Here is a 25,911-nt window from a genome sequence, read left to right on the forward strand (position 1 = left end):
TTCTGCATATGGCTCATGATTTTGTCTCAAATTAAAATGCTGATGAAGCTTTTATGATCCTTCTCACCTGGAATCAGCTCTCTTCACATCTGTCTTGTACCTTCTCTCATCCTTTTAAATCTAGGCTTAAACATCTCTGTTCTCTGCTGTATTACAGTATTTCTTTTAGGTTGTTTTCTATTATGTATGCTGTTTTGTCATAATTTACCTTATTCAGTACTTACCTTTACTTCTGCTGTGTATAAATATGTGATCTATAAAGACACTTTACTTACTAAAATAAAATGATTTAGCAGTAAGAATATCATTCTCACAACACAAACTGAGCCACAGTTATTTTTAAATAACAGTGATATAGAATGAGTCATAACTTCCTACACAATGTCAGAAATACTCTTTTTACATACCTGGATGAATTCTAACTGTCACATTAAAGTTTTATTAAAGTGTCAATGTTTCCTGACAATCAAACTTTCATTTGAACTGACTGAATAACAGCAGATGAGAGTTTAAATGACTCACTGTCATTCTTCTCATTCTCACGTCTCTTCCTGGTAGAAGTGATATAAATTTCAGAGCTGCTGTTCAACACGACACTTCAGAGGAAGACAAAGACAGAAGTACAAACATTGAGGTGAGTGTTTCATCTTTCTCTCTGGTCACTTTGTGCTGCTTTAATGCTGTGCTGAAGTTGTTTTGATGGTTTTATTTAAAACTCTACATGTTGTGATCAAACAGATGATCAAGTAGTTAGTTTAACATTCATTGGACATTAGTTTTTTTTTGCCAATTAAACTCTTTGCTTCTGTTATGTTTTGAACCCAAAGTATCTCAGATAATCATAAATATATGTCCTTTACGTTGCACAAGGCTTAATTTTTAGGGGAAAAAATGTAAAAAATAAATAAATAAATAAAATTACCCATGTAAATTAATTAAACAATTTAACTATGTGTCATTATAATATAAAACCAATAATAAAATGTTCAGAAAAACATCCTTGTTATTGCACAAAGCTCCATTTTTGGAATTACCATTTTATGTGTTTTATAATAATTTTAAAACTTTTAATTTATGCAAATAATATAAATCCATTAAACGAAAACACCATTTGATCTAAAGGTATTAAACTAACTGTAAAATATTTACAATAGTATTCCCTATGATGCACAAGGCTCGGTTTTTTTTTTTTTTCAGATTATGCATTTAATATTTTTATATACAGTACTAAATCCAATTTTTTTTCATGTTTTTCATTAATTAATTAATTAAACTCTGACACTATTTGAGATAAAGGTATCAAACCAACTGTAAAATATCCAGATTGTTATTCCCTATGATACAGATTACTTTGTTTTTCAAATTATGCCTTGACTGTTTTCATATACAGTACTGAAACCATGTTTTTCATGCTTTATATACCGTACCCAATTAAATGAAATAAACTCTGAAACTATTTGAGATAAAGGAATCAAACCAACTGTAAACTATTCTGAATGTTATTCCCTATGATGCACAAGACTTGGTTTTTCAGTTTATGCTTTTATTGTTTTTATATACAGTACTGAATCCATGTTTTTCATGTTTTATTTACCGTACCCAATTAAATACATTCCAATTAATAATAATAATAATAATAATAATAATAATAATAATAATTACACTCTAAAATCATGTGTCCTCATTGGCTGCCTACCTGCTAGATCACTCAGTCTCGCACCTGATGCTGGCTCCTGATTGGATGTTTGCTTGCATGATCAGCAGATGCTCAAAATTTCCCAAACAAGCATAGTGCAATATAGATTAAAATATTCTGAGCAATATGCATAATCAGATTAAAAAATATTTTTATTGGCAAATATTGTAAAGGCAATGAAATGCAATGTAAATCAACAGTAAAAATAAATAAATAAATATATATATATACATGAAACATGAGATCACAAAATAAGAAGCTTATAAAAAAAAAAATTTTTTTTAATATATATTTAAGTAACTGCCCTAATGTTATGAAGTGATTTTTATTTTATTTTAGTGTACATCCAAAGTGACAGCGCGGTACCTTTCTCCCTCTGAGATTATGCATTTTATAATATATAAATATAACAAAACCTTTTCACAAAGAAAATTACATGTATTGCCATTAAGGTGATAGTGTTGTACAAAAAACATGGGAGAGTGATACAAATGATAATAATGTTCTGAATATTTTACAGTTGGTTTGATTACTTTATCTCAAACAGTGTCAGAGTTGAATTAATTTAAGTGGGTACAGTATATAAAACTTGAAAAATATGGTTTAACTACTATATATAAAAACAATTCAGGCATAATCTGAAAAAGCAAGCCTTGTGTATTATAGGGAAAAATATTCAGAATTTGTTACTGTTAGTTTGATGTTTTAAGGAATATGATACACACCACCATTTAAATGCGGCTGCAATCATTTTTTCTTAATGAGGTCATTTTCACATCTTAAATTATATGAAAGCTCCCATTAAAATCACTGAAGTTGTCAAGTTGCTCTTTTTTTACAATGTGTGTATGTTGTTGATTATAATGAGAGAACTTGAGTCTAAACATGACGATGTTTTATTAATTAGTCCATTCAGAGTCAATTATTTATCTAAATCGTGCAGGTTTAATTTTAATGGAAATAATGGAAGTGAAATTATACAGTGCCTCACGTGTTACTAAAATAAAGGAAATAATTAATAAAACACACAACAATTTCTTAATCAGTGTACAGACAGATATCTTTTTCCCAAGAAGTTATCTGTCAAAATAAATGACAGGTTAACGAATAAAGTAGTGTGTGAGAAAAATGCATGTTGCTTTATTAAAGGAATTTTAAAATATAGGCCTAATATGTGAGAATATTGATATTTTGCATATTAATCCATGTAGTCTATCACACTAAAATAGGCTACCACTTTTAATGCTCCAATGCAAAGTAAACCACTTGTTTTTTTTTTTATAATATAACACATAATTCATATAATGTAAATAATACTGCACACCTTTTAAATGTGTCAAATCTAAAATATGGTTTAATACCATGTAGATTAGAGAAGATATAAGCACAGACTCAGGCACAGGCTTGACATTTATCCTGCTTGAATTCATTCTAAGAAATGCACATAACTTCAAGTAATAAACTTTCATCTGTGAATATTAATTATTTTAACTACAGTGTTTTTCTTTCATTTTTCCCGACTGCAGCCGTCAAATGTAACACATCGGTGATTGGTATTGGCAAAAATATGCTTTGAAGTAGAGCTGGGTTTCCGATGGGTTCGGGCTCGACTTATATCATATGATATTATTTATATTATTTTACACTGGCTTGGGCCGGGCTCAGGCAGGCACTCAAAGTTTTGATCATGTTTATAATGAGAATAATTAGCCAGTGGGTTTTATTGCTGGATGCACTATCAGTGAGCGCGGGAACGCGCTGAAGCCATCTACAGGGGATTCATCATCATGATCATTTTCCTCCACAAAAACATGTACCCCTAGCTTAATCTTGGTGGTGAGTAAAGGCTTTTCAAATGATTACAAAATCGAAGAGTCCTAAATGCATAATGTATACAGAGTATATAGGAAAATGTTGGCACAATTTTTTTATTTCACGTGTTCACCCTTACATCTAACCTGAACGCAAATAATACGCATATTTTGGTGTACTGTCCTGGGGGAGGAGCCCGAACCCAAAGAACTCCCCCATCCCTAATTTGGGATAAAAATAGCTTAGAAGTGAGGAGATGCGGTGCAGGAGGGATGCCGAAAAACTGTCGTAGGATAGGAGGTAGGAAGGCTGCATATATATATATATATATATATATATATTGTGACGAGTCGGCTGCCTCCTCCCCTGATTGTCACCGGCACCCCGTCCTAAATCGCCGCCCTCCACCAGGCTCCCGACTGTTGTGGGTGTGTGAGAGGAGGGGCGCTGGACGAGTCAGGGCTGGCGGCGTGTGATTGGGCACACCTGAAGGAAGAGGAGCCTCATTACCGCCGCTGTTTAAAAGCCCAACGCGCCTCTCCTCAGGAGACCGGTCTCTTCCCCGTGCATGCACGCTGGTGTCCTCGTGGGTCCAGGAAGGGTGCGTTGAGGGACTCCCGCGCCACCAAGACGTGAGCTGCCGGACCCGCGATCCGGATGGGAACCGCACCCGTATACACGGCCGACGGGACAGGATGCCGGGCCGTCCATCCCCTACCAGCGCTGCGGCCAACGAGAGAGACGCGGACGCTAGGAGAAGCCACCGCCCCTCGCGCCCCAGACCAAGGAGGGGAGCGCGTGCGGCCGCCGGACTCCGCCCCTTGCCTGGACCCTTCCTCATTGAACACTGCCCGACCTACACAAACCCCGCAGCACGACGAGGACACCAGATTCCCTGTTATTTTGGACACTTTCCCCCTTTGGCCACTTTTATTCCCTTTGTTATTTTATGATTTCTGTTAATAAAAGCCTCTCCGAGGCCTGATGCCACGTCCACTGTGTCTGTCTTGTGCTCCTCCCGTGACAATATATATATATATATATATATATATATATATATATTCATACATACACACACTTGTTGTGCTAGTTTAGATGGTTAGCTAAATGAGATGCACCTGTGCCAAATTGGATGATTATCTGATCGTGCTCCTCCCGAACCTTGTTAATAAAACATCAAGATGATCAAATTTGAACACATCCACCACAAAAACAGACTTCATTTTACAGTTCACTGTATAGTAAGTGTTAAACAGCAGAGTTACAGAAATACAAGTAACTCCCAGATATAGAAAAACTCCTTAAAAGTGTTCATAAATCCATGTAGTTTGATCACTTTGCATTTAGATCTTGGAAAAGTAGAGCTGAATAGCTTTATACAATAATAATGAATTCTAATGATTCCCACATAACCTGTGCTTTCATGCTTGTGCTGAAATCATCTGAAGTTTAGAGATTAGAGGTTTAACTGAAGTAAAATATCCGTGACAAACAACAGGTTTATTAATGAAGGAAAAAGTGATCTGGTCAACAATCCCCACAGGATTTGTATGGAAGCAGGTAAGACACAGTGGCACAGTTTATCAGGTAATGTCCGGTTTCCTCCTGATGAGCCATGGGAAACCACAGAGCTTAGGTGCGTTGAGTAATGGAGATGTTATCCTGGTAGGAGATTGCTGGTTAGCAAATGTGCAGGTAGTCCGGAAATTCAGCACAGAAGCTATGAGGCCAGACAAACACAGAGGGAGAATGCAGAGATAAGGGGAACTAACTTGATTGGCAGAGACAGGTTGCAGTGATTAGTAAGCAGATGAGAATACCTGATAATATGGGATATATAAATGTAATTTATGGATAACATGTTGTACACATTTATTTTGAATACTTTACTCATTTTCAGGTGAGGTAAGGGGAAAGGGAGGACTCCTTTTGGGGATTTTTATTAGAGTTAAAAAAGGAATAAATTTAATACAAAAATTAAACTCGGAAAACAGTCCAAGCAGGCAGTGGCAGGACTGGAAGAAAAATCATCCTTGACGGGAAACCATCCACAATAAAGTAGCACAGCACTGAGAACGCAAGGGGAATAAATAGGGAAGGAAATGAAGTGGGTAAGGAGAGCATGTGCGGCAAGTCAGTCAGCTCAGGTAACAAGAAGGGCAGGGTTTAGACAATGGACAGCGCAGCACAACATAGAAACATAGAAACAAACAAAACCAAGCCATGTGTCTGCACAAAACATGACACAAGAACACACAGCCAATAAGAGCTTTTCAGTAAGAATTTAGATACTTAGGTTTGATTCAATAAAGGACTAAGTGTCACAGTCCCTAGTGTTGCACTGATACTGATTCATTGGTGAGAAGAAAAATGGCTGCTACTGTATAAGCCTTTATCACCAGGATGCATCATCATTTGTGTACCTTAGCATCAAAAAATGCTAATTTTACCAAGGTAACCTGGCCAAAAATGTATATTTTAACCCCGGGAAGCAATTTTTATCGGAGAACCTCCTTGAAAACGCGATTGGCCTAGTTTTGAGAAGCATCTGGGCAGGATTTGTTTTGAAAACCTGGCAACCCTGATCTGAACTAACGTGCTGGAGATATACTTCTAATTACAGGAGCGTCTTTACTGATGAGATGAGCATGAAAATCGCATTTGATTTTTTTCTACAACCCTACTGTATACAATTACTCAGCCTCAGAAGCCTGTCCAAAACCAGTTCATGAGGTGACTTTGTGCAAAAAACGCTGCCTGCAAGACATTACCTGATACTCAGTCAGCTTCCTAAAGTTTATTCAGCCATAGACCGTATAAAAACATGGGCAATCGAAAATTGGCAAAAGGCAGGAGTTAGTTGCTGAAGCCACGCCCACCTAGCTCGATAGCAGTGTCAGCAGTGGCAATCCACCTGTCACTCAAGTGGCCAAGCCCTTAATTATGCAAAGCTTAAAGGGTTAGTTCACCCAGATAACAAAATTATGTAATTAATAACTTACCCTCATGTTATTTCAAACCTGCAAGACCGTTTATCTTTGGATCACAGTTTAAAATATTTTAGATTTAGTCCGAGAGCTCTCAGTCCCTCCATTGAAGCTGTGTGTACGGTCTACTGTCCATGTCCAGAAAGGTAAGAAAAACATCATCAAAGTAGTCCATGTGACATCACAGGGTCCGTTAGAATTTGTTGAAGCATCGAAAATACATTTTGGTCCAAAAATAGCAAAAACTACGACTTCAGCATTGTCTTCTCTTCTGTGTCTGTTGTGAGAGAGAGTTCAAAACAAAGCAGTTTGTCATATCCGGTTCGCGAACAAATCATTCGATGTAAGCGGATCTTTTTGAAACAGTTCACCAAATTGAACTGAATCATTTTAAACGGTTTGCATCTCTAATACGCATTAATCCACGAATGACTTAAGCTGTTAACTTTTTTAATGTGGCTGACACTCCCTCTGAGTTCAAACAAACAAATATCCCGGAGTAATTCATGTACTCAAACAGTACACTGAATGAACTGCTGTGATGAACACCGAGCCGAGCCAGATAACGAACAATAGACTGACTCGTTCTCGAGTCAAGAACCATTTCTGTCAGACGCGTCCGATTCGTGAACTGAGGAGCTGATGATGCTGCGCATGTGTGATTCAGCGTGAAGCAGACCGATACACAGAGCGTCTGAACTGATTCTTTTGGTGATTGATTCTGAACTGATTCTGTGCTAGTGTTATAGACTGTGAAAGATTTAGCACTTACGCAGCACAGTGATTTTCATTAAATTGTGGTACACATATCACAGGATTATTACAGCACGGTATATAGATATCGCTCTAGTTAAATCAACTAGACTTTCATTTTCATGGTTCAGATCAGCTAGTCTGAGTACAAAGCTAATTCTGCTCTGATCTAAGAGAAACCTCTGCAGCCTATCTGTTCTTCTCCTAACAGTGTATTTCAGTGTGGTCTGTCTGCCTCAGTTTGTCACCTCTATTTCAATCTCAATCATTTTACTCAGAGGTATTACAGATACATTATGTGTGGGTCTTTTGAGGACAAACAGTATTTTCAGCATATTTACACACAACTCTGACACTTCATAGGTCTCTCAGCTTGACTTTTGAAGTCGCTGGAGGAATTGGTCTAAGAAGATCTGAAGAAGTTTCAGTGGCACTATATCAGCGTCTGAAATGGAGGATGCAGAAGTACTGCTTCTGAAGTCACTGGAGGAATTGGGAAAAGAAGATCTGAAGAAGTTTCAGTGGTACTTAAAGAAACAGGACCGTATATCAGCATGTGAAATGGAGGATGCAGATCGGTTAAAAACAGTGGATAAGCTGGTGGTGTGTTTTGGACCAGAAGAAGCTGTGAAGATCACGGTCAGCATCCTGAAGAAGATAGGAATGAATGACCTAGCTGAGCAGCTGGAGAACAAACACAAGCAAGGTGACATTTAACTCACTGTGACTGTAACACGAACTGTAACGTGTCATTGTTTAGCAGTGTAACTGTTTGACTTACACTTTCCTCTGTGCTCTGCTGAAGTGTTTGTGTGATTCATGTTTCCCAGTCAGTGATCCTCTCTCTCTCTCTCTCTCTCTAAATAAAACAGCAATTACAGAACACAGCCCAACAGTAGCAGGTCTTACACAAATAAATTTAATAGAACTATGAGCCCCAGTTTACAAGATGGATTAAAACGTTTTATACTGTAATATAATTTATTTTTATACTCTGATACAAATTATGCGATGAAATAATTTAGTATCATCAATCCATCATTACAATCACAAAAACAAAAAGTACGGTAACACTTTAGAATACTGTTTCTTACTGCATAACTAATAAGGAATTATTGAAGAACTAACAGGTTATTATTCTGTTAACTACTAAAGAAGATGTGTTAACTAATCATCATGTAACATAATTTCATGATTGTGTTCAGTAACAGCTAATCATTAACTAATATATTCTGTCATACCTCCTGAAGAACTACTATTAATTATCTACTAGTTCAATTTCAAGAAATAATAACTATGAATAATGACTTCTGAACAGTTATACGCAAATAATCACTAAAATAATCGGGCTGTGGCCCACAAATCAAGTACTTGAGTAAAAGTACAGATACTCCAATAAAATATTACTCCAGTAAAATTATAAGTTGCCTATTCATTTTAATAATTACTTGAGTAAAAGGACAAGAACAAAGTACTACTACAGTAGCAATTTTGTTACACTCATTAGCCTAGAATGGAAATTAAATATGGATTTTTTTGCTTCTAAATGTTTAACTTTTGATTATAAAATGTTTGTTAAATTAGTTTAAATGTGGGCAGTATACATGTTAAAATGGAATAAAATATGCTCTATTAAGAAAAGTTCTCATCTGAAATAAACATCATGAACAAGTTGTGTCGTGTATTTTACAAAGTTTATGATTACTTTTATAGGTTTTTAGAGTGTACGTTTAATTTGATGTTTTTAAAATGATGTAGTAATTATTATTTACTAACAGGTTGACTTTAGAATACTGCAGAATTATCTGATAATTATTTATCAATTAAAAATGGGTTCCCTATATTTTCACTTTAGAATAGGCCTACTGTATCAGGTTTGAAATAGGTCCTAGAGAATTATCTAATAATTCTTTATTAATTTATAATGGGTTTCCTATAATTTGTCTTTAGAATACTGTTTCAGGTTTTAAGTAAGTCTTGCAGAATTATTTGATAATTCTTTCTTTAATTACTAATTAGTTACCTGTATTTTAACTTTCCCTCAGTACTTGCCTTAAATACAGGAATTTAATTAATGGTAATGTGGTATATGTTGATAAGGCACACCTACAGTACTGTTAATAAAATATAAAAACTAAGATAAGTTATCGCAAGGCACTGGAGTGGTGCTGGTGTTCCTATCAGAAGCTGATTTCTTACAAAACAATTCACTACCCATGGAAAACCTCTATAAAATGTATTGCATTTATTAATATTGTATTTTCATACTACTACTACTAATACTACTAATACTACTGCTAATAACATTTACATGATAGGGTCACAATTCATGTAATTGTAATTGTGATTAACTGTACTTGTGTAAAATTGTGTGTAACTGTTCATTAGTACCGTATTTTCCAGACTATTAGTCGCACTTGAGTATAAGTCGCATCAGTCCAAAAAATGTCATGATGAGGAAAAAACATATATAAGTTGCACTGGACTATAAGTCGCTGATTGAACCGATAGAAATAAACCAAGAGAAAATATTACCGTCTCCAGCCACGAGAGGGCGCTCTATGTCTTCAGTGTAGACTACTGGAGCACTGAGCAGCATAGAGCCCCCTCTCGCGGCTGTAGACGGTAATGTTTTCTCTTGGTTAATTTCTATCGGTTCATGTTAAATTAATTTTGATATATAAGTCAACCTGACTATAAGTCGCAGGACCAGCCAAACTATAAAAAAAAGTGTGACTTATAGTCCGGAAAATACGGTAGTTACTTCATAGTTATTTTTCTTGAACCTTAACTAGTAGATAATTAATAGTACTTCTTCAGGAGGTATGACAGAATATATGAGTTATTGATTAGCTAACTGTTAAGCTAACTGTTACTTAACACAATCATAAAATTGTTACATTAGTTAACACATCTTCCATAGTTAACAGTAGTGAGTTAAGTGTTAATGAATAATAACCTGTTAGTTCTTCAAATAATTCAAAATAACATATTAGTTATGCAGTAAGAAACAGTATTCTAAAGTGTTACCAAAAGTAAGTTATATAAAAGTTGTAAAGTATGTACATTTTTGTAAGAATCATGAAGCTTTCTCTCTCTTTCAGCTGATAAATCCCCAGTCCAGATAAGAAGCAGTGCTCAGCCTGGAGCCAATGTTGTTGAAATGAAAGCTGAAACAGGTGCAAGTGTAAATGCTCCTGTACTCGCTAGAAGCACCTACAGTACACATGCTGCAGGAAACGGTACACTGTCATCACTGTGACAAGACTCACTACTAATACTAGCATTTGAGTAAAGACTGGTAATGGTACATCCTCGTAGTGAGTTAATGGGACACATGATTTAGCACCATTTTAGTGCTATAGAATACTATCTCAATTATTATTATTCTGTATCTTCTGTTTATGTCTCTCATTCTGTATGCATTTCAGATAAACACAAATGCTCCGAGACAGCAGAGAATAACAGAGAAAAACAAGGTAAACCTTTCATGTATGAAAATGTACTGTGCACCTGCTACAATTATATTACTACAATTATAGTTTATCTCCCCATTTACAGATCTAATTTAACAGTAATGAATGTGATAAAATTATCATTGCATTGATGCATTTGGCATTATTATTCAGTAACATTATATAGGCTATTTAATGTGCATATTTTCATGAAATTCATGTAGGCATATGGCCAGCACACATCTCATAACTGTTATCTCATAAGTGAACAGTAAAAAAATTATATATACATTAAAGGAATAACTTTATAACAAGCAAGACAAACAAACATGTTTGCATTTTCATGCTCAAAGTGATTCACTGCAGCTTTAACATTGATTTCACGAGCACAGACATTATCGGTACTAAACTGGACAGTCTTTCTTCTAACATTGTGCTCTGAAGAAATGTCTTGATCACATTCAGTTTCGAGAATAAATGACAGCAATTGCATGGCAGAGTCTGTTGACAAGTCGTCCATGCCCTGAACCACTAAAGCGTTTGCCATTTGAAACAAGTCATTGTTAGAGAAGAGCAGCAGCAGACAAGAGCACAGAAACGCACGTGTTGCGTTCATATTCTGGGCTCTTCTGCAGAATATGAATTAAGCCATGTTAAGCATAAAAATATGCCCTTTGATAATGTTGCTGTTGTCTTAGAAGTAAGCCTATAGTGTTTATGACAAGTGAAATGTGAGAGAAAATAGATTTTCCCTGGTAGATGATTTAGAACATCACTAAACCACATGCGCTTTTCCACTCCACTGCACTACATTTGCATTTTACTGTGTCCCAAGCATGTGTTAAAAAAATGTGGCACTCAAGACAAAAAAAGGTTTTTAAAAGGTTTACATTTTTATTTATTTTATATATATATATATATTCTCAAAGCATGTGATTTGTGAATGCCTTTTATAATGTCCAGTGACAGGACCCCACACACCGCGGGGAAGTCCCGTATACTACCATCTGTAACATCCTTCACAATGCAAAGTGTTCAGCTGTACCATGTGATTGTTAAAGAAGCTATTATATTGTCCCAAAGCTACTATTGTTCTACACATTCATTAAAGTTCACATTCATATCTCTTACCAGATAATTTGAATCAGTGTATTGATGATTTAAGAAAGCCTGTAGTCCAATCAGTAACTAATTACAAATACTTTAGTTACAGTACTTCAATACATTTTTCTTTTCTTTTTTCAGCTAAATTGTGTTACTTTCACTTGAGTTTAAAAAAAATAAAGTATTAAACTTTGCTACATTTATTTTTCACTGAAAGTAAAAAGACAAAGGTGCCAATGGAGAAACAGGGCATTTGAACTAGCACTTTTCAAACTACTAGTTATGCCATAGCTGTTAGGGCCGTATTAAAACACTATACCTCAAATGCCCCCCCCCAGACATAATTAAGGTGATTTCTCAAATCAAATGTAATTTATTAACTTGTCCAACTACCGTATTTTTCGGACTATAAGTCACACCTAAGTTTAAGTCTCATCAGTCCAAAAATACGTCCTGACAAGGAAAGAAACATATATAAGTCGCACTGGACTATAAGTCACATTTATTTAGAACCAAGAACCAAGAGAAAACATTGCCGTCTACAGCCGCGAGAGGGCTTCAGTGTAGACTACAGGAGCAATGAGCAGCATAGAGCGCCCTCTCACGGCTTTAGACGGTAATGTTTTAACTTTAACTTCAATGGTAAACAGGGAGAGCAAGCGAGAGTGCAGTCAATCGCTTCTGTGTCATTGTCGTCCTGAACTCATTCTTCACTTGTTTTACTTTCGAACTTTCGATCCCTGGAACATTTTGAATTGTAGCTAAACGTCTAGCGTCCTTGTCTTTCTTTAACTTTCTTTTGGCAAAACACTCAATTGACGTCTGTCCATTTTGATTCATTTTCTGTAACCATTAAAAAAATGACACATTTGCGCGGCGTACTTGTTGTGGACCAACTCAACTCTTGATTGGGGACGGAAGGGGGGTACTGATAGTTGTCATGTAATCTTTATTGATTTATAATTTATTATTATTATTATTGTTGTTAAGTTAGTGTTCATAAATGGGTTATGTATGGTCTTTAAAGAATTTCAAGTTGACAATAAAACAATTTACAAAAAATATTTTTAAAGCTTGTGTCATGTGGTGCCCCCCTAGTTGTTGTGAATGGTCGGTGCCCCTGGGCCAAGTGCCCTTATGGATAATCCGGCTCTGATAGCTGTACACAAAGCATCTCAGCTCAAGTTTTCAGGCTTATTTGTTCATTAATATTGTCATCAGCGGCTAGTCAACATAGACTCAACTTTCATTACATATATGTCAACTTTTAAAAATCTGAAGTCATTCAACTAACGCACACACAATTTAGTTGAATGGTAAAACTCGCTCTCTTTAGCAATGCATTTAAACTAAATGTATGAAGCAAACTTTGTATGAAGCTGAAATAACCTCAACATTAACAACAAAACTAAAGTAAGAGCCATGTAAACCATGATTTTTCTGTCAGTCATTTTTTACTATAGCAACGGTGGACTCCAGGCATATTTTCGGTGGAATGAAAAAGGAGCATTTTATTAAGTTGGCTTGAGAAAGCCAACTTACTGAAATCCTATTTAAACTTCTCCTTCTTCTTCTTCTGAGCCAAAATTTTCAACTCTATCTCCTACTAGAGCTTTAACTTTACAAACTCCAAACTCGGGTCAGACTTTTCAGACTGATTTGACTTTCAGTTTTCTTAAAAATTAATATTAAAAATCATTTAAAAAAACCATAGACTTACATTGCAGAGTGCTCAAATTGAGCCAAGACTACAGTGGCCCATCTTCAAACATTTTCTTAATTTCTTTCTTTCTTCCTTTCTATCTATCTATCTATCTATCTATCTATCTATCTATTATCTATCTGACTGTTTCTATCTATCTATCTATCTACACATCTAATATTTCTAATCTATCTATCTACCTATCTATCCTAGCAACATGCTAATAATATTAGAAACATGCTAGTTGAATGCTAATCATGCTAGAAACATGTTAACGACATGCTAGTCCCATGCTAATCATGTAAGAATCATGCTAGTCGCATGCGAGTCATGGTAGAAACATGTTAGCGACATGCTAATAATGCTAGAAACATGCTAGTCACATGTTAGTCATGCTAGAAACATGATAACAACATGTTAATCATGCTAGAAATATGCTAGTCACATGCTAATCATGTTGAAAACATCCTAACAACATGATAATCATGCTAGAAAAATACGCTAGCAACATGCAAGTCGTATGTTAGCCATGCTAGAAAAATGCTAGGAACATGATAATCATGCTAGAAACAGGGAAGCAATATGTTAATCAGGCTAGAAACATGTTAGTCACATGCTAATCATGTTAGAAACATGCTAGCATCATGTTAACCATGCTAGAAATATGTTAGTCACATGCTAATCATGTTAGAAACATGCTAGCAATATGTTAAGCATGCTAGAAACATGATAGTCACATGTGACAAGCATGTTAGTCATGTTAGAAACGTGCTAGTCACATGCTTATCATGTTAGAAACATGCTAGTTGTATGTTAGTTATGCTAGAAACATGTTAACAACATGCTAATCATGTTAGAAACATGTTAACATGTTACTCATGCTAGAAACATGCTAGTCACATGCTAATCATGCTAGAAACATACTAGCAACATGCTACCAACATGCTAATCATGCTAGAAATATGTTAGCAACATGCTAGTCGTATGTTAGTCATGCTAGAAACATGCTAGCAAAATACTAGTCTCATTTAGTCATGCTAAAAAAATGCTAGCAACATGCTAGTCAAATGCTTATCATGCTAGATATATACTAAAAACATGCTAGCAAGATGCTGATCATGCTAGAAACATGCTAGTCGAATACTAATCATGTTAGAAACATGCTAGTCGCATGTTAGTCATGGTAGAAACATGGTACCAACATGCTCGAAATGCTAATCATGCTAGAAACATGGTAGTCACATGCGAATCATGCTAGAAACATAAATTAAAATGAAAATTACATTAAATTTATGCATTTAGCAGACGCTTTTATCCAAAGCGACTTACAGTGCATTCAGGCTATGCATTTTTACCTATCATGTGTTCCTGGGGAATCGAACCCCCGTGCTTGATAACGCAATGCTCTACCAATTGAGCTACAGGAACGCTAGAAACATGACAGTAAACATGCTTATCATGCTAGCAACAATGCTAGTCGCATGTTAATAATGCTAGAAAAATGCTAGTTGCATGTTAGTCATGTTAGAAACATTCTAGCAAACATGCTTATCATGCTAGCAACAATGCGAATCACATGCTAATCATGTTAAAAACATGCTAGGGACATGTTATTCATGCTAGAAACACGCTAGCAACATGTTAGTCATGCTAGAAATATGTTAGCAACATGCTAGTCGTATGTTAGTCATGCTAGAAACATGCTAGCAATATGTTAATCATGCTAGAAACATGCTAACAACATGATAAAATAAAGATATAAAAAAACAAACAAAACAGAACAAAACAGAAATTATTGTTTTTGGTCCCCCAAAAATAAGAAAGGATATTATTAAGGAGCTGGGCAATCACTTCACCTCAATTTCCTCGCAGGTTAGAAACCTGGCGTTATCAAAGATTCAGAATTATGTTTTTCTAAACAAATTAATTCTGTCGTGAGGAACAGCTTTCACCAATTACGGGTCATCTCCAAACTTAAACAGTTTTTGTCTTTTCAGGATTTGGAGAAGGTTATTCATGTTTTTATCTCTTCTCGTTTAGATTACTGTAATTCACTGTACTCAGGTCTTCCTCAGTCATCGCTTTCACGTCTCCAGTTGGTACAAAATGCAGCTGCAAGGCTGCTGACTGGGGCAAAGGAATATGACCATGTCAATCCAATTTTAGCTTCTCTTCACAGGCTTCCATCCATTTTAGGGGTTCAGTTTAAGATTCTGTTGTTTGTTTTTAAAGCTCTTAACAATCAAGCTCCATGCTATCTTAAAGATCTTATCATCCCTTTGTCATCTACCAGACTTTTAAGATCTGCTGACAGGGCTCTTTTATCTGTCCCTCGTTCCCGTATGAAAACTAAAGGGTGACAGAGGTTGAAAACATATCTTTTCTCCTTAGCATTTTAATTTCACTTCATTGCTGTTTTATTGTATTATGTCTTTTTTTTCTTACTTTTAATTTGATTTTACATTGATAAGCACTTTGGATAGCTTTGCTATGTTTAATGTGCTATATAAATAAAATGTACTTACTAGCAAAATGCTATCAAGATGATAATCATGATAGCAACATGCTAATCATGCTAGAAATATGTTAGCAACATTCTAGTCGTATGTTAGTCATACTAGCAAACATGCTAGCAAGAGGTTAATCATGATAGAAATATGTTAACAACATGATAATTATTCTAGCAACATGTTAGTGATATGCTAATCATGATAGCAACATGCTAATCATGCTAGAAACATGCTAGTAACATTTTAGTCACATGTTAATCATGCTAAAAAAACATGCTAACAAGATGTTAATCATGCTAAAAAAACAAGCTAACAAGATGTTAATTATTCTAGCAACATGTTATTGACATGCTAATCATACTAACAACATGCTAGCAACATGATAATAATGTTAGAAACATGCTAGCAACATATTAAATGTCAAATGTTAATCATGCTTGAAACATAAATTAAAATGAAATTCAATTTATGCATTTAGCAGACGCTTTTATCCAAAGCGACTTACAGTGCATTCAGGCTATCCATTTTTACCTATCACGTGTTCCTGGGGAATCGAACCCCCAACCTTGTGCTTGATAATGCAATGCTCTACCAATTGTGCTACAGGAACACTAAAAACATGCTAGTCTAATGGTAATCATGCTAGAAACATGCCTGCAAACATGCTTATCATGCTATTCATGCTAGAAACATGCTAGCAACATGCTAGTCATGCTAGAAATATGTTAGCAACATGCTAGTCGTATGTTAGTCATGCTAGAAACATGCTAGCAATATGTTAATAATGCTAGAAACATGCTAACAACATGAGAATTATTCTAGCAACATGTTAATGAAATGTTAATCATGGTAGCAACATGCTACCAACATGATAATCGTGCTAAAAAACATGTTTACAAGATGTTAATCATGCTAGAAACATGGTAACAACATAATTATTCTAGCAACATGTTAGTGACATGCTAATCATACTAGCAACATGCTACCAACATGATAATCATGCTAATAACATGATAATCATGCTAGAAACATGCTAGCAACATGTTAGTTGCATGCTAATCATGCTAAAAACATGCTAACAAGATGTTAATCATGCTAGAAACATGCTAACAACATGATAATTATTCTAGCAACATGTTAATGACATGCTAATCATGGTAGCAACATGTTAGCAACATGTTAGTCGAATGAAAATCATGGTAGAAATATACTAGCAACATGTTAGCAAAAGATGCTAATCATACTGGAAACATGCTAGCAAACATGTTAATCATGTTCACAACATGCTAGTCACATGGTAATAATGCTAGAAACATGTTAATCATGATAGAAACATGCTAGCAACGTGTTACTCAAATGGTAATCAGGCTAGCGACATGCTTGACATGAGGTTGTAGGCGCTGCGGAGGTCCATCTTGGTGAAGACTGTGGCACCACGGAGATGTTCCAGGGCAGCTGGGACGAGGGGAAGTGAATTTTAGAATTTGACGATTATGTTGTTAAGAGTCCGATAAACAATACAGGGTTGTAAGCCTCCGTGGATTGGTTTTCCTCCGCGCTCTCAATTGAGGTAGTACAAACTGCAAGAGGTGCATGGGTAGGTTTGGCTGGGACAGGACAACCGGTGAGGCAGCTCTGGAAACAGGAATCGCCCCACTTCAGGACTTTGCCCGTCTTCCACGAGATGACAGGGTTATGCTGCTCCAACCATGGGTGCCCTAGGATGACGTCAGCAGTGGATTCCTCCAGAACCAGCAGATAGATCTCCTCTTGGTGGAGTAGTCTGGTTTGGAGGGTAATGGGACCCACACTATGACGCACACATCTTCTACTCAACGGACTTCCACTTATTATGTGGACCTGATAGGCTGATGGCGTTGCCGTGGTAGCGAGTTTGAATTGACGGCCTGAGATAAAGTTGCCGGCTGACCCAGAATCGAGGAGGCCGGAAACTGGAAGAGAGATGTCAGCGGCAGTAAGTGTCACAACAGTTGGGAGTGGTTTCATTTGATACTGTAGAAGGGAGAATTGCACTCACCATGGGACGAGGAGGACGGACGGGGCATACACAGATGATATGCCCCAGGGATGCACAGTAGAGGCATAGATTCTGGGCCAGCCGTCTTTGTCTTTCAACCGCAGTGAGTCGATAGGAGTCGACTAGCATAGGTTCGTTGGCTGGTTCTGGGGAGCTGACGGCCTCTGGTCACGCTTGGCCCTGGTGCTCTTCTAAGCATGACTGCATACAGATGGCGAAGCGGATGGAGAGTTGGATGAACCGTTCAAGGCCGATGGTATCCTCGTATGCAGCAAGATGCAACCGCACTCAAGGTTCCAATCCCTGACGGTAGATAGTCAGCAAGGCCTGTCCGTTCCATCCACTGGTGGCCGCTAGAGTCCTGAACTGAAGAGCATATTCATTGACAGACATTTTTCCCTGTTTAAGGTTATACAGCTTCTCACCAATAGACGAGACCCAAGCTGGTCTGCCAAAAACTTCTTGGAAATGGTAGATGAAGCTGGAATAAGACTGGATAACTGGGTTATTCTGAGTCCAAATTGAATCTGCCCACAGAAGTGCTTTACCTTGCAGTTGAGAAATTACGAATGCTACCTTGGATCTCTCGGTTGGGTACAAGTGCAGCTGCATCTCCAGGACCAGCAAGCATTGGAGAAGAAAACCGCTGCAATCCTCCGCCGAACCAGAGTAGGGCGCCGGCCTGGCCATGGGACTGGCATGCACGTCAAGTGGGGAAGTGCTGGCGTTGTTGGCAGAAGTGCTTGCTGGGGTCGGAGGTGCGGGTAGAGTGGTATATGTCTGACGTAATGCACCGACCAGGTCTTGGAAGGGTCCGTGAGGCTCATGCTTGTGCCGATCGGTGTTGGTCCGGTCTTCTGTTACATAATACCACAGGAGGCTGAGGATAACAGAAAGACAGTTTATTCAGGCTCAAGCAGAGGGGCGGGTAGAGATGGGTAAAGTGATGTGGAGACTGGCTGTGATGAAGGGATCCGTAGTAGATGGGTAGAGATGTCAAAGGAGGGATGTGTACCACACACACGCACAGGGATGGCTGGGAACTTCTGGAGATCGCTGGAGACAGGTAAGTAGAGATAGAGTTAGTCCTTAAAGTTAGCATAAAGGTAAGACCTTGTTGCGAACGAGACCGGATGGTGAGTGCGTGTCTGTGGTATTTGTAGTGCCGAGGTGATTGGATGTTGATGAGGGTCAGGTGGAAGTGCTCAGAACTGAGGTGAGGGCGTGCGCTGTGAATGAATGGAGGTGGAACCTGGCGTGTCTGTAACACAGATGTAGATTGCAGAAATGTATTAAATTTAGAGGTCGACCGATTGTGGATTTGACCGATAGCTAGGTTGGACCACACTGGGCGATGCTGATTAATCAACTGATAGTTTTTCAAATGGATACTGAACGAGAACTAAAATAGTGCTTTACTATTTAAAAAAAACACAGTACTGAATCTACTGTGTTCATGAATAATATTAAATATGAATTATACAGTAGGAGGCCAACCAAACTGTGCTTTCTACTGCTGCGAGTGCCACCGCCATCATGTTTGCAATGTTCATTTGCAGCTTTTGACTGCGCTGAGTGGCACTTTAACCACAAGTTATCAAACAAGCGCATCAAAGCACATTTTCGCAAATAGACGTCAGCTTTGCCTCATCGATGTGTTACATTTGATGGCTGCAGTCAGGGAAAATGAAAGAAAAAAACTAATTTAACTTTAATATTCAGAGATGAAAGTTTAGTACTTATGAAGTTATGTGCATTTATTAGAACAAATTCAAGCAGGATAAATGTCAAGCCTATGAGCCTGTGCTTATATTTTCTCTAAGCTACACAGTATTACACCATATTTTAAATTTGACACATTTAATAGGTGTGCAGCATTATTAATGTAATATGAATTATGGGTTATATTATTCTGAAGAAATTGTGGTTTATTGTGCATCAGAGCATTAAAAGTGGTAGCCTATTTTAATGAGCTAGGCTAAATGGATTAATATGCAAAATGTCAATATTCTCACATATTAGGCCTATATTTTAATTTATATTTTAAAATTCCTTTAATAAAACAACACACATTTTTTTGTCATGCACTACTTTGTTATTCGTTACGTGTCCTTTATTTTAACAGATAACTTTTTGGGAAAAATATATTTGTCTGTACACTGATTAAGAAATTGTTGCGTGTTTTATGAATTGTTTCCTTTGAGTAAAGCGTAAGTCACTGTATAATTTCGCTGCCATTATCAAGGCCTAATTAAAACAAGAAACAAATTAATTAAACCTGCACGATTTGGCTAAATCCTTGAAACTCTAAAGAATGGACTAATTAATAAAATCATCCTCACATTTAAACTCAAGTTCTCTCATTATAATCAACAAAATGCACACGATGTGCAAAAAGAGCTTCATTATTTGACAACTAGTGATTTAAAAGAGAGCCATCTTAACTTGCTTTCATATAATTTAAGTAAAAAAAAATAATAAAATTGCAGCCGCACAAGATTTGCTTGGCGCGCATGATGCTGAGTGCAATTCACAGCATTTTTTTTTTGTCTACATATTTTATCTTCATTACAAATCTTGTTTGTTTTTATTTTGGATAATCGCATGTAAAAAAAATAATTTACTTTGAAATGCATATTCAAAATGTGAATTAATATTAAAGTGTTTGTGTGAAAATTATTAATGCACGTAAATGACAGGGATGCACCCTCTCGATCACTTTAATTTTTTCCTGATAATGAATTTACTTAAAATTGTGGTGTCTCACATACATCAAAGTCAAAGTCACCTTTATTTATATAGCACTTTAAACAAAATACATTGCGTCAAAGCAACTGAACAACATTAATTAGGAAAACAGTGTGTCAATAATGCAAAATGATAGTGAAAGGCAGTTCATCATTGAATTCAGTGATGTAATCTCTGTTCAGTTAAATAGTGTCTGTGCATTTATTTGCAATCAAGTCAACGATATTGCTGTAGATGAAGCGACCCCAACTAAGCAAGCCAGAGGCGACATCGGCAAGGAAACGAAACTCCATCGGTGACAGAATGGAGAAAAAAACCTTGGGAGAAACCAGGCTCAGTTGGGGGGCCAGTTCTCCTCTGACCAGACGAAACCAGTAGTTCAATTCCAGGCTGCAGCAAAGTCAGATTGTGCAGAAGAATCATCTGTTTCCTGTGGTCTTGTCCTGGTGGTCCTCTGAGACAAGGTCTTTACAGGGGATCTGTATCTGGGGCTCTAGTTGTCCTGGTCTCCGCTGTCTTTCAGGGATGTAGAGGTCCTTTCTAGGTGCTGATCCACCATCTGGTCTGGATACGTACTGGATCCGGGTGACAGCAGTGACCCTCTGATCTGGACACAGACTGGATCTGGTGGCCACGGTGACCTCGGAACAAGAGAGAAACAGACAAATATTAGCGTAGATGCCATTCTTCTAATGATGTAGCAAGTACATAGGGTGTTATGGGAAGTGTTTCCGGTTCCGGTTTACCTAATTAATGCAGCCTAAAAATTTCTAAACGAATTTGGATATTAAAAGCATATTACGTAGTATGTTATGTGTATGCCAGGTTTAAGAGATGGGTCTTTAATCTAGATTTAAACTGCAAGAGTGTGTCTGCCTCCCGAACAATGTTAGGTAGGTTATTCCAGAGTTTAGGTGCCAATTAGGGAAAGGATCTGCTGCCTGCCGTTGATTTTGATATTCAAGGTATTATCAAATTGCCTGAGTTTTGAGAACGTAGCGTACGTAGAGGAGTATAATGTAAAAGGAGCTCATTCAAATACTGAGGTGCAAAACCATTCAGGGCTTTATAAGTAATAAGCAATATTTTAAAATCTATACGATGTTTGATAGGGAGCCAGTGTGGCGTTGACAGGACCGGGCTAATATGGTCATACTTCCTGGTTCTAGTAAGAACTCTTGCTGCTGCATTTTGTACTAGCTGTAGTTTGTTTACTAAGCGTGCAGAACAACCACCGAATAAAGCGTTACAATAATCTAAACTTGAGGTCATAAATGCATGGATTAACATTTCTGCATTTGACATTGAGAGCATAGGCCGTAATTTAGATACATTTTTAGATGGAAAAATGCAGTTTTACAAATGCTAGAAACTTGGCTTTCTAAGGAAAGATTGCGATCAAATAGCACACCTAGGTTTCTAACTGATGACGAAGAATTGACAGAGCAACCATCAAGTCTTAAACAGTGTTCTAGGTTATTACAAGCTGAGTTTTTAGGTCCTATAATTAACACCTCTGTTTTTTTCAGAATTTAGAAGTAAGAAATTACTCGTCATCCAGTTTTTTATATCGACTGTGCATTCCATTAGTTTTTCAAATTGGTGTGTTTCACCGGGCCGCGAAGAAATATATATATATAGCTGAGTATCATCAGCATAACAGTGAAAGCTAACACCATGTTTCCTGATGATATCTCCCAAGGGTAACATATAAAGCGTGAAGAGTAGCGGCCCTAGTACTGAGCCTTGAGGTACTCCATACTGCACTTGTGATCGATATGATACATCTTCATTCACTGCTACGAACTGATGGCGGTCATATAAGTACGATTTAAACCATGCTAATGCACTTCCACTGATGCCAACAAAGTGTTCAAGTCTATGCAAAAGAATGTTGTGGTCAATTGTGTCAAACGCAGCACTAAGATCCAATAAAACTAATAGAGAGATACACCCACGATCAGATGATAAGAGCAGATCATTTGTAACTCTAAGGAGAGCAGTCTCAGTACTATGATACAGTCTAAATTCTGACTGGAAATCCTCACATATACCATTTTTCTCTAAGAAGGAATATAATTGTGAGGATACCACCTTTTCTAGTATCTTGGACAGCAAAGGGAGATTCGAGATTGGTCTATAATTAACTAGTTCTTTGGGGTCAAGTTGTGGTTTTTTGATGAGAGGCTTAATAACAGCCAGTTTGAAGGTTTTGGGGACATATCCTAATGACAATGAGGAATTAATAATAGTCAGAAGAGGATCTATGACTTCTGGAAGCACCTCTTTTAGGAGCTTAGATGGTATAGGGTCTAACATACAGTAAAAATATATCTACAGAAAACTTGTTTATTAAAAAAAAATTTTATTAAACAAAAACATTATGTAATTTGTGAATGTTGCATTTCTCTCGTCTGAGAAAGTCAGCACTGTAAATTTCATCTTGCAGCCGACAAGAAAACATTTGTTTATTAATAAATAATTAAAATGTCTCCTTTTTCACAATTATTAGGCAACCTCTGCATGTGCTTTGTGGCAAACTTAATGCATGTGCTTGAGCGGGGAATATATTAAGACTTGATGATGTAAATTTAATATAAACCTTTGATTAGCTGAATATAACAAATGAACGTCTAGAACTAGAACTCTTACGTGGGGGCGGACCACAACAAATCCTATCTAAACATTTACATTTATCTGACGCTTTTATCCAAAGCGACTTACAATTGCTATATATGTTAGAGGTCACACGCCTCTGGAGCAACAAGAGGTTAAGTGTCTTGCTCAGGGACACATTGGTGTCAACCTGTGGATTCGAACCCAGGTCTCTCCGACCAATGCGTCTTATCCACTGCGCCATCACTTGCTCAGCAAGTTTGAAACCCTCATAAGAGCAAGTCCAAATGAAAGAGCAAGAGATTTACACCTATATCTTAACCCCCGCAAGCTATACAGAACTACCCCCAAAAAAATCCTAAGTCCATCAAGCTGAACTGAATTCGGTCTGTTTTTTGGCTCAGAGGAATGGTGTGTTGTCATATTACTGGGCTGAAACATGCCTGTACTCACAGCAGCCTTACTCTTTTTACACATTTTCTCGAAGCCCATATTATTATTTTCACTAGACCATAATAATAATAACAGATTATTAATTGATAATCATTATTTTACGAAAATCATTGTTATTTGTGATAGTAGGCATTTGCGGAAGGCTTTACAGGGATAGTTCACACAAAAATCTAAATTATGTCATTAATAACTCGCCCTCATGCCGTTCCAAACCAATAAGACCTCCATTTATCTTCGGAACCAGTGAACCGTTTTCTTCAACTGGTTTATTGAATCGAACTGTCCGAAAGAACTACTGGTGATCCAAAAACCGATGCAACCGGTTCTTGACTCATAAACGAGTCATTATCTGGCTCGGCTCGGTGTTCATCTTCAGTTCTCTCTTCACAGCAGTTGGAGAGGCGCAAACTGTTTAAAACGATGCAGTTTGATTTGGTGAACTGGTTCAAAAAGATCCGGTTACAGAGAATATGATTATTTCGCAAACCAGATATGACAAACTGCTTTGTTTTGAACTCTCTCACAACAGACACAGAAGAGAAGACAATACTGAATAAAGTCGTAGTTTTTGCTATTTTTAAACCAAAATTTATTTTTCGATGCTTAAAAATATTCTAACTGACCCTCACGTGGACTACTTTTTCTTACCTTTCTGGAAATGGACAGTATACCGTACACACAGTTTCAATGGAGGGACTGAGAGCTCTTGGACTAAATCTAAAATATCTTAAAATGTGTTCCGAGGATAAATGGATGTCTTACTGGTTTGGAACAACATGAGGGTGAGTTATTAATGACATAATTTAGATTTTTGGGTGAACTATCCCTTTAAGTCCAAGCGAAATCCTGTCTCACAGCGCAGGACTCGTGCTAATTGACCCAACCTTAAGCAAGGCAGGAAAAAATTCAGTCTGCCTGAAGACATATTACATTGAGCTAATGTTGTTAAATAGAGAGAGAGAGAGAGAGAGAGAGAGAGAGAAAAACTAGTATAAACTAGGCTATTCTTAAACTTGGAGCTTATTATATTGAAGTACAAATCGAAAACACCAGAAGCAACTTACTACACTCTCGAAGTGTTCTTTCGTTGAAAGTTTGCATTTTATTTATTCATAGGCTAAATAGTTGAAATAATATTTTAGTTCACAATTTTAAGTTCCATTGTTCTCACTCGGGACATATATATACAGGTCCTTCTCAAAAAATTAGCATATTGTGATAAAAGTTCATTATTTTCCATAATGTAATGATAAAAATTAAACTTTCATATATTTAAGATTCATTGCACACCAACTGAAATATTTCAGGTCTTTTATTGTTTTAATACTGATGATTTTGGAATACAGCTCATGAAAACCCCAAATTCTTATTTCAAATAATTAGCATATCATGAAAAGGTTCTCTAAACGAGCTATTAACCTAATCATCTGAATCAACTAATTAACTCTAAACACCTGCAAAAGATTCCTGAGGCTTTTAAAAACTCCCAGCCTGGTTCATTACTCAAAACCGCAATCGTGGGTAAGACTGCCGACCGGACTGCTGAAGTCCAGTGTCAAGTACCCACAGTCAGTGATGGTCTGGGGTGCCATGTCAGCTGCTGGTGTTGGTCCACTGTGTTTTATCAAGGGCAGGGTCAATGCACCTAGCTATCAGGAGATTTTGGAGCACTTCATGCTTCCATCTTCTGAAAAGCTTTATGGAGATGAAGATTTTGTTTTTCAGCACGACCTGGCATCTGCTCACAGTGCCAAAACCACTGGTAAATGGTTTACTGACCATGGTATTACTGTGCTCAATTGGCCTGCCAACTCTCCTGACCTGAACCCCATAGAGAATCTGTGGGATATTGTGAAGAGAAAGTTGAGAGACGCAAGACCCAACACTCTGGATGAGCTTATTGCGGCTATCGAAGCATCCTGGACCTCCATAACACCTCAGCAGTGCCACAGACTGATTGCCTCCATGCCACGCTGCATTGAAACAGTAATTTCTGCAAAAGGATTCCCGACCAAGTATTGAGTGCATAACTGAACA

The 25,911-nt window shown here is 37.1% G+C and overlaps 1 protein-coding gene across 3 annotated transcripts in view; it reads left to right on the top strand.

The window, feature by feature from the left end:
* Positions 1-486: 486 nt before the first annotated feature.
* LOC127962233 (NACHT, LRR and PYD domains-containing protein 12-like) overlaps positions 487-25,911 on the top strand; it is a 38,488-nt gene continuing 13,063 nt past the window's right edge. For 2 of the 3 annotated variants that reach the window (XM_052561771.1, XM_052561769.1), the window contains exons 1-4: positions 487-634; positions 7,612-7,954; positions 10,353-10,490; positions 10,680-10,727. In XM_052561771.1, the coding sequence (XP_052417731.1) occupies positions 7,699-7,954; positions 10,353-10,490; positions 10,680-10,727 (442 nt within the window). In that variant the 5' untranslated portion in view covers positions 487-634; positions 7,612-7,698. The remainder of the gene's footprint in view (positions 635-7,611; positions 7,955-10,352; positions 10,491-10,679; positions 10,728-25,911) is intronic. The other variant, XM_052561770.1, reaches the window with a different exon arrangement.

Source organism: Carassius gibelio, chromosome B7 (assembly GCF_023724105.1).
Source record: "Carassius gibelio isolate Cgi1373 ecotype wild population from Czech Republic chromosome B7, carGib1.2-hapl.c, whole genome shotgun sequence".
Taxonomy (NCBI): Eukaryota; Metazoa; Chordata; class Actinopteri; order Cypriniformes; family Cyprinidae; genus Carassius; species Carassius gibelio.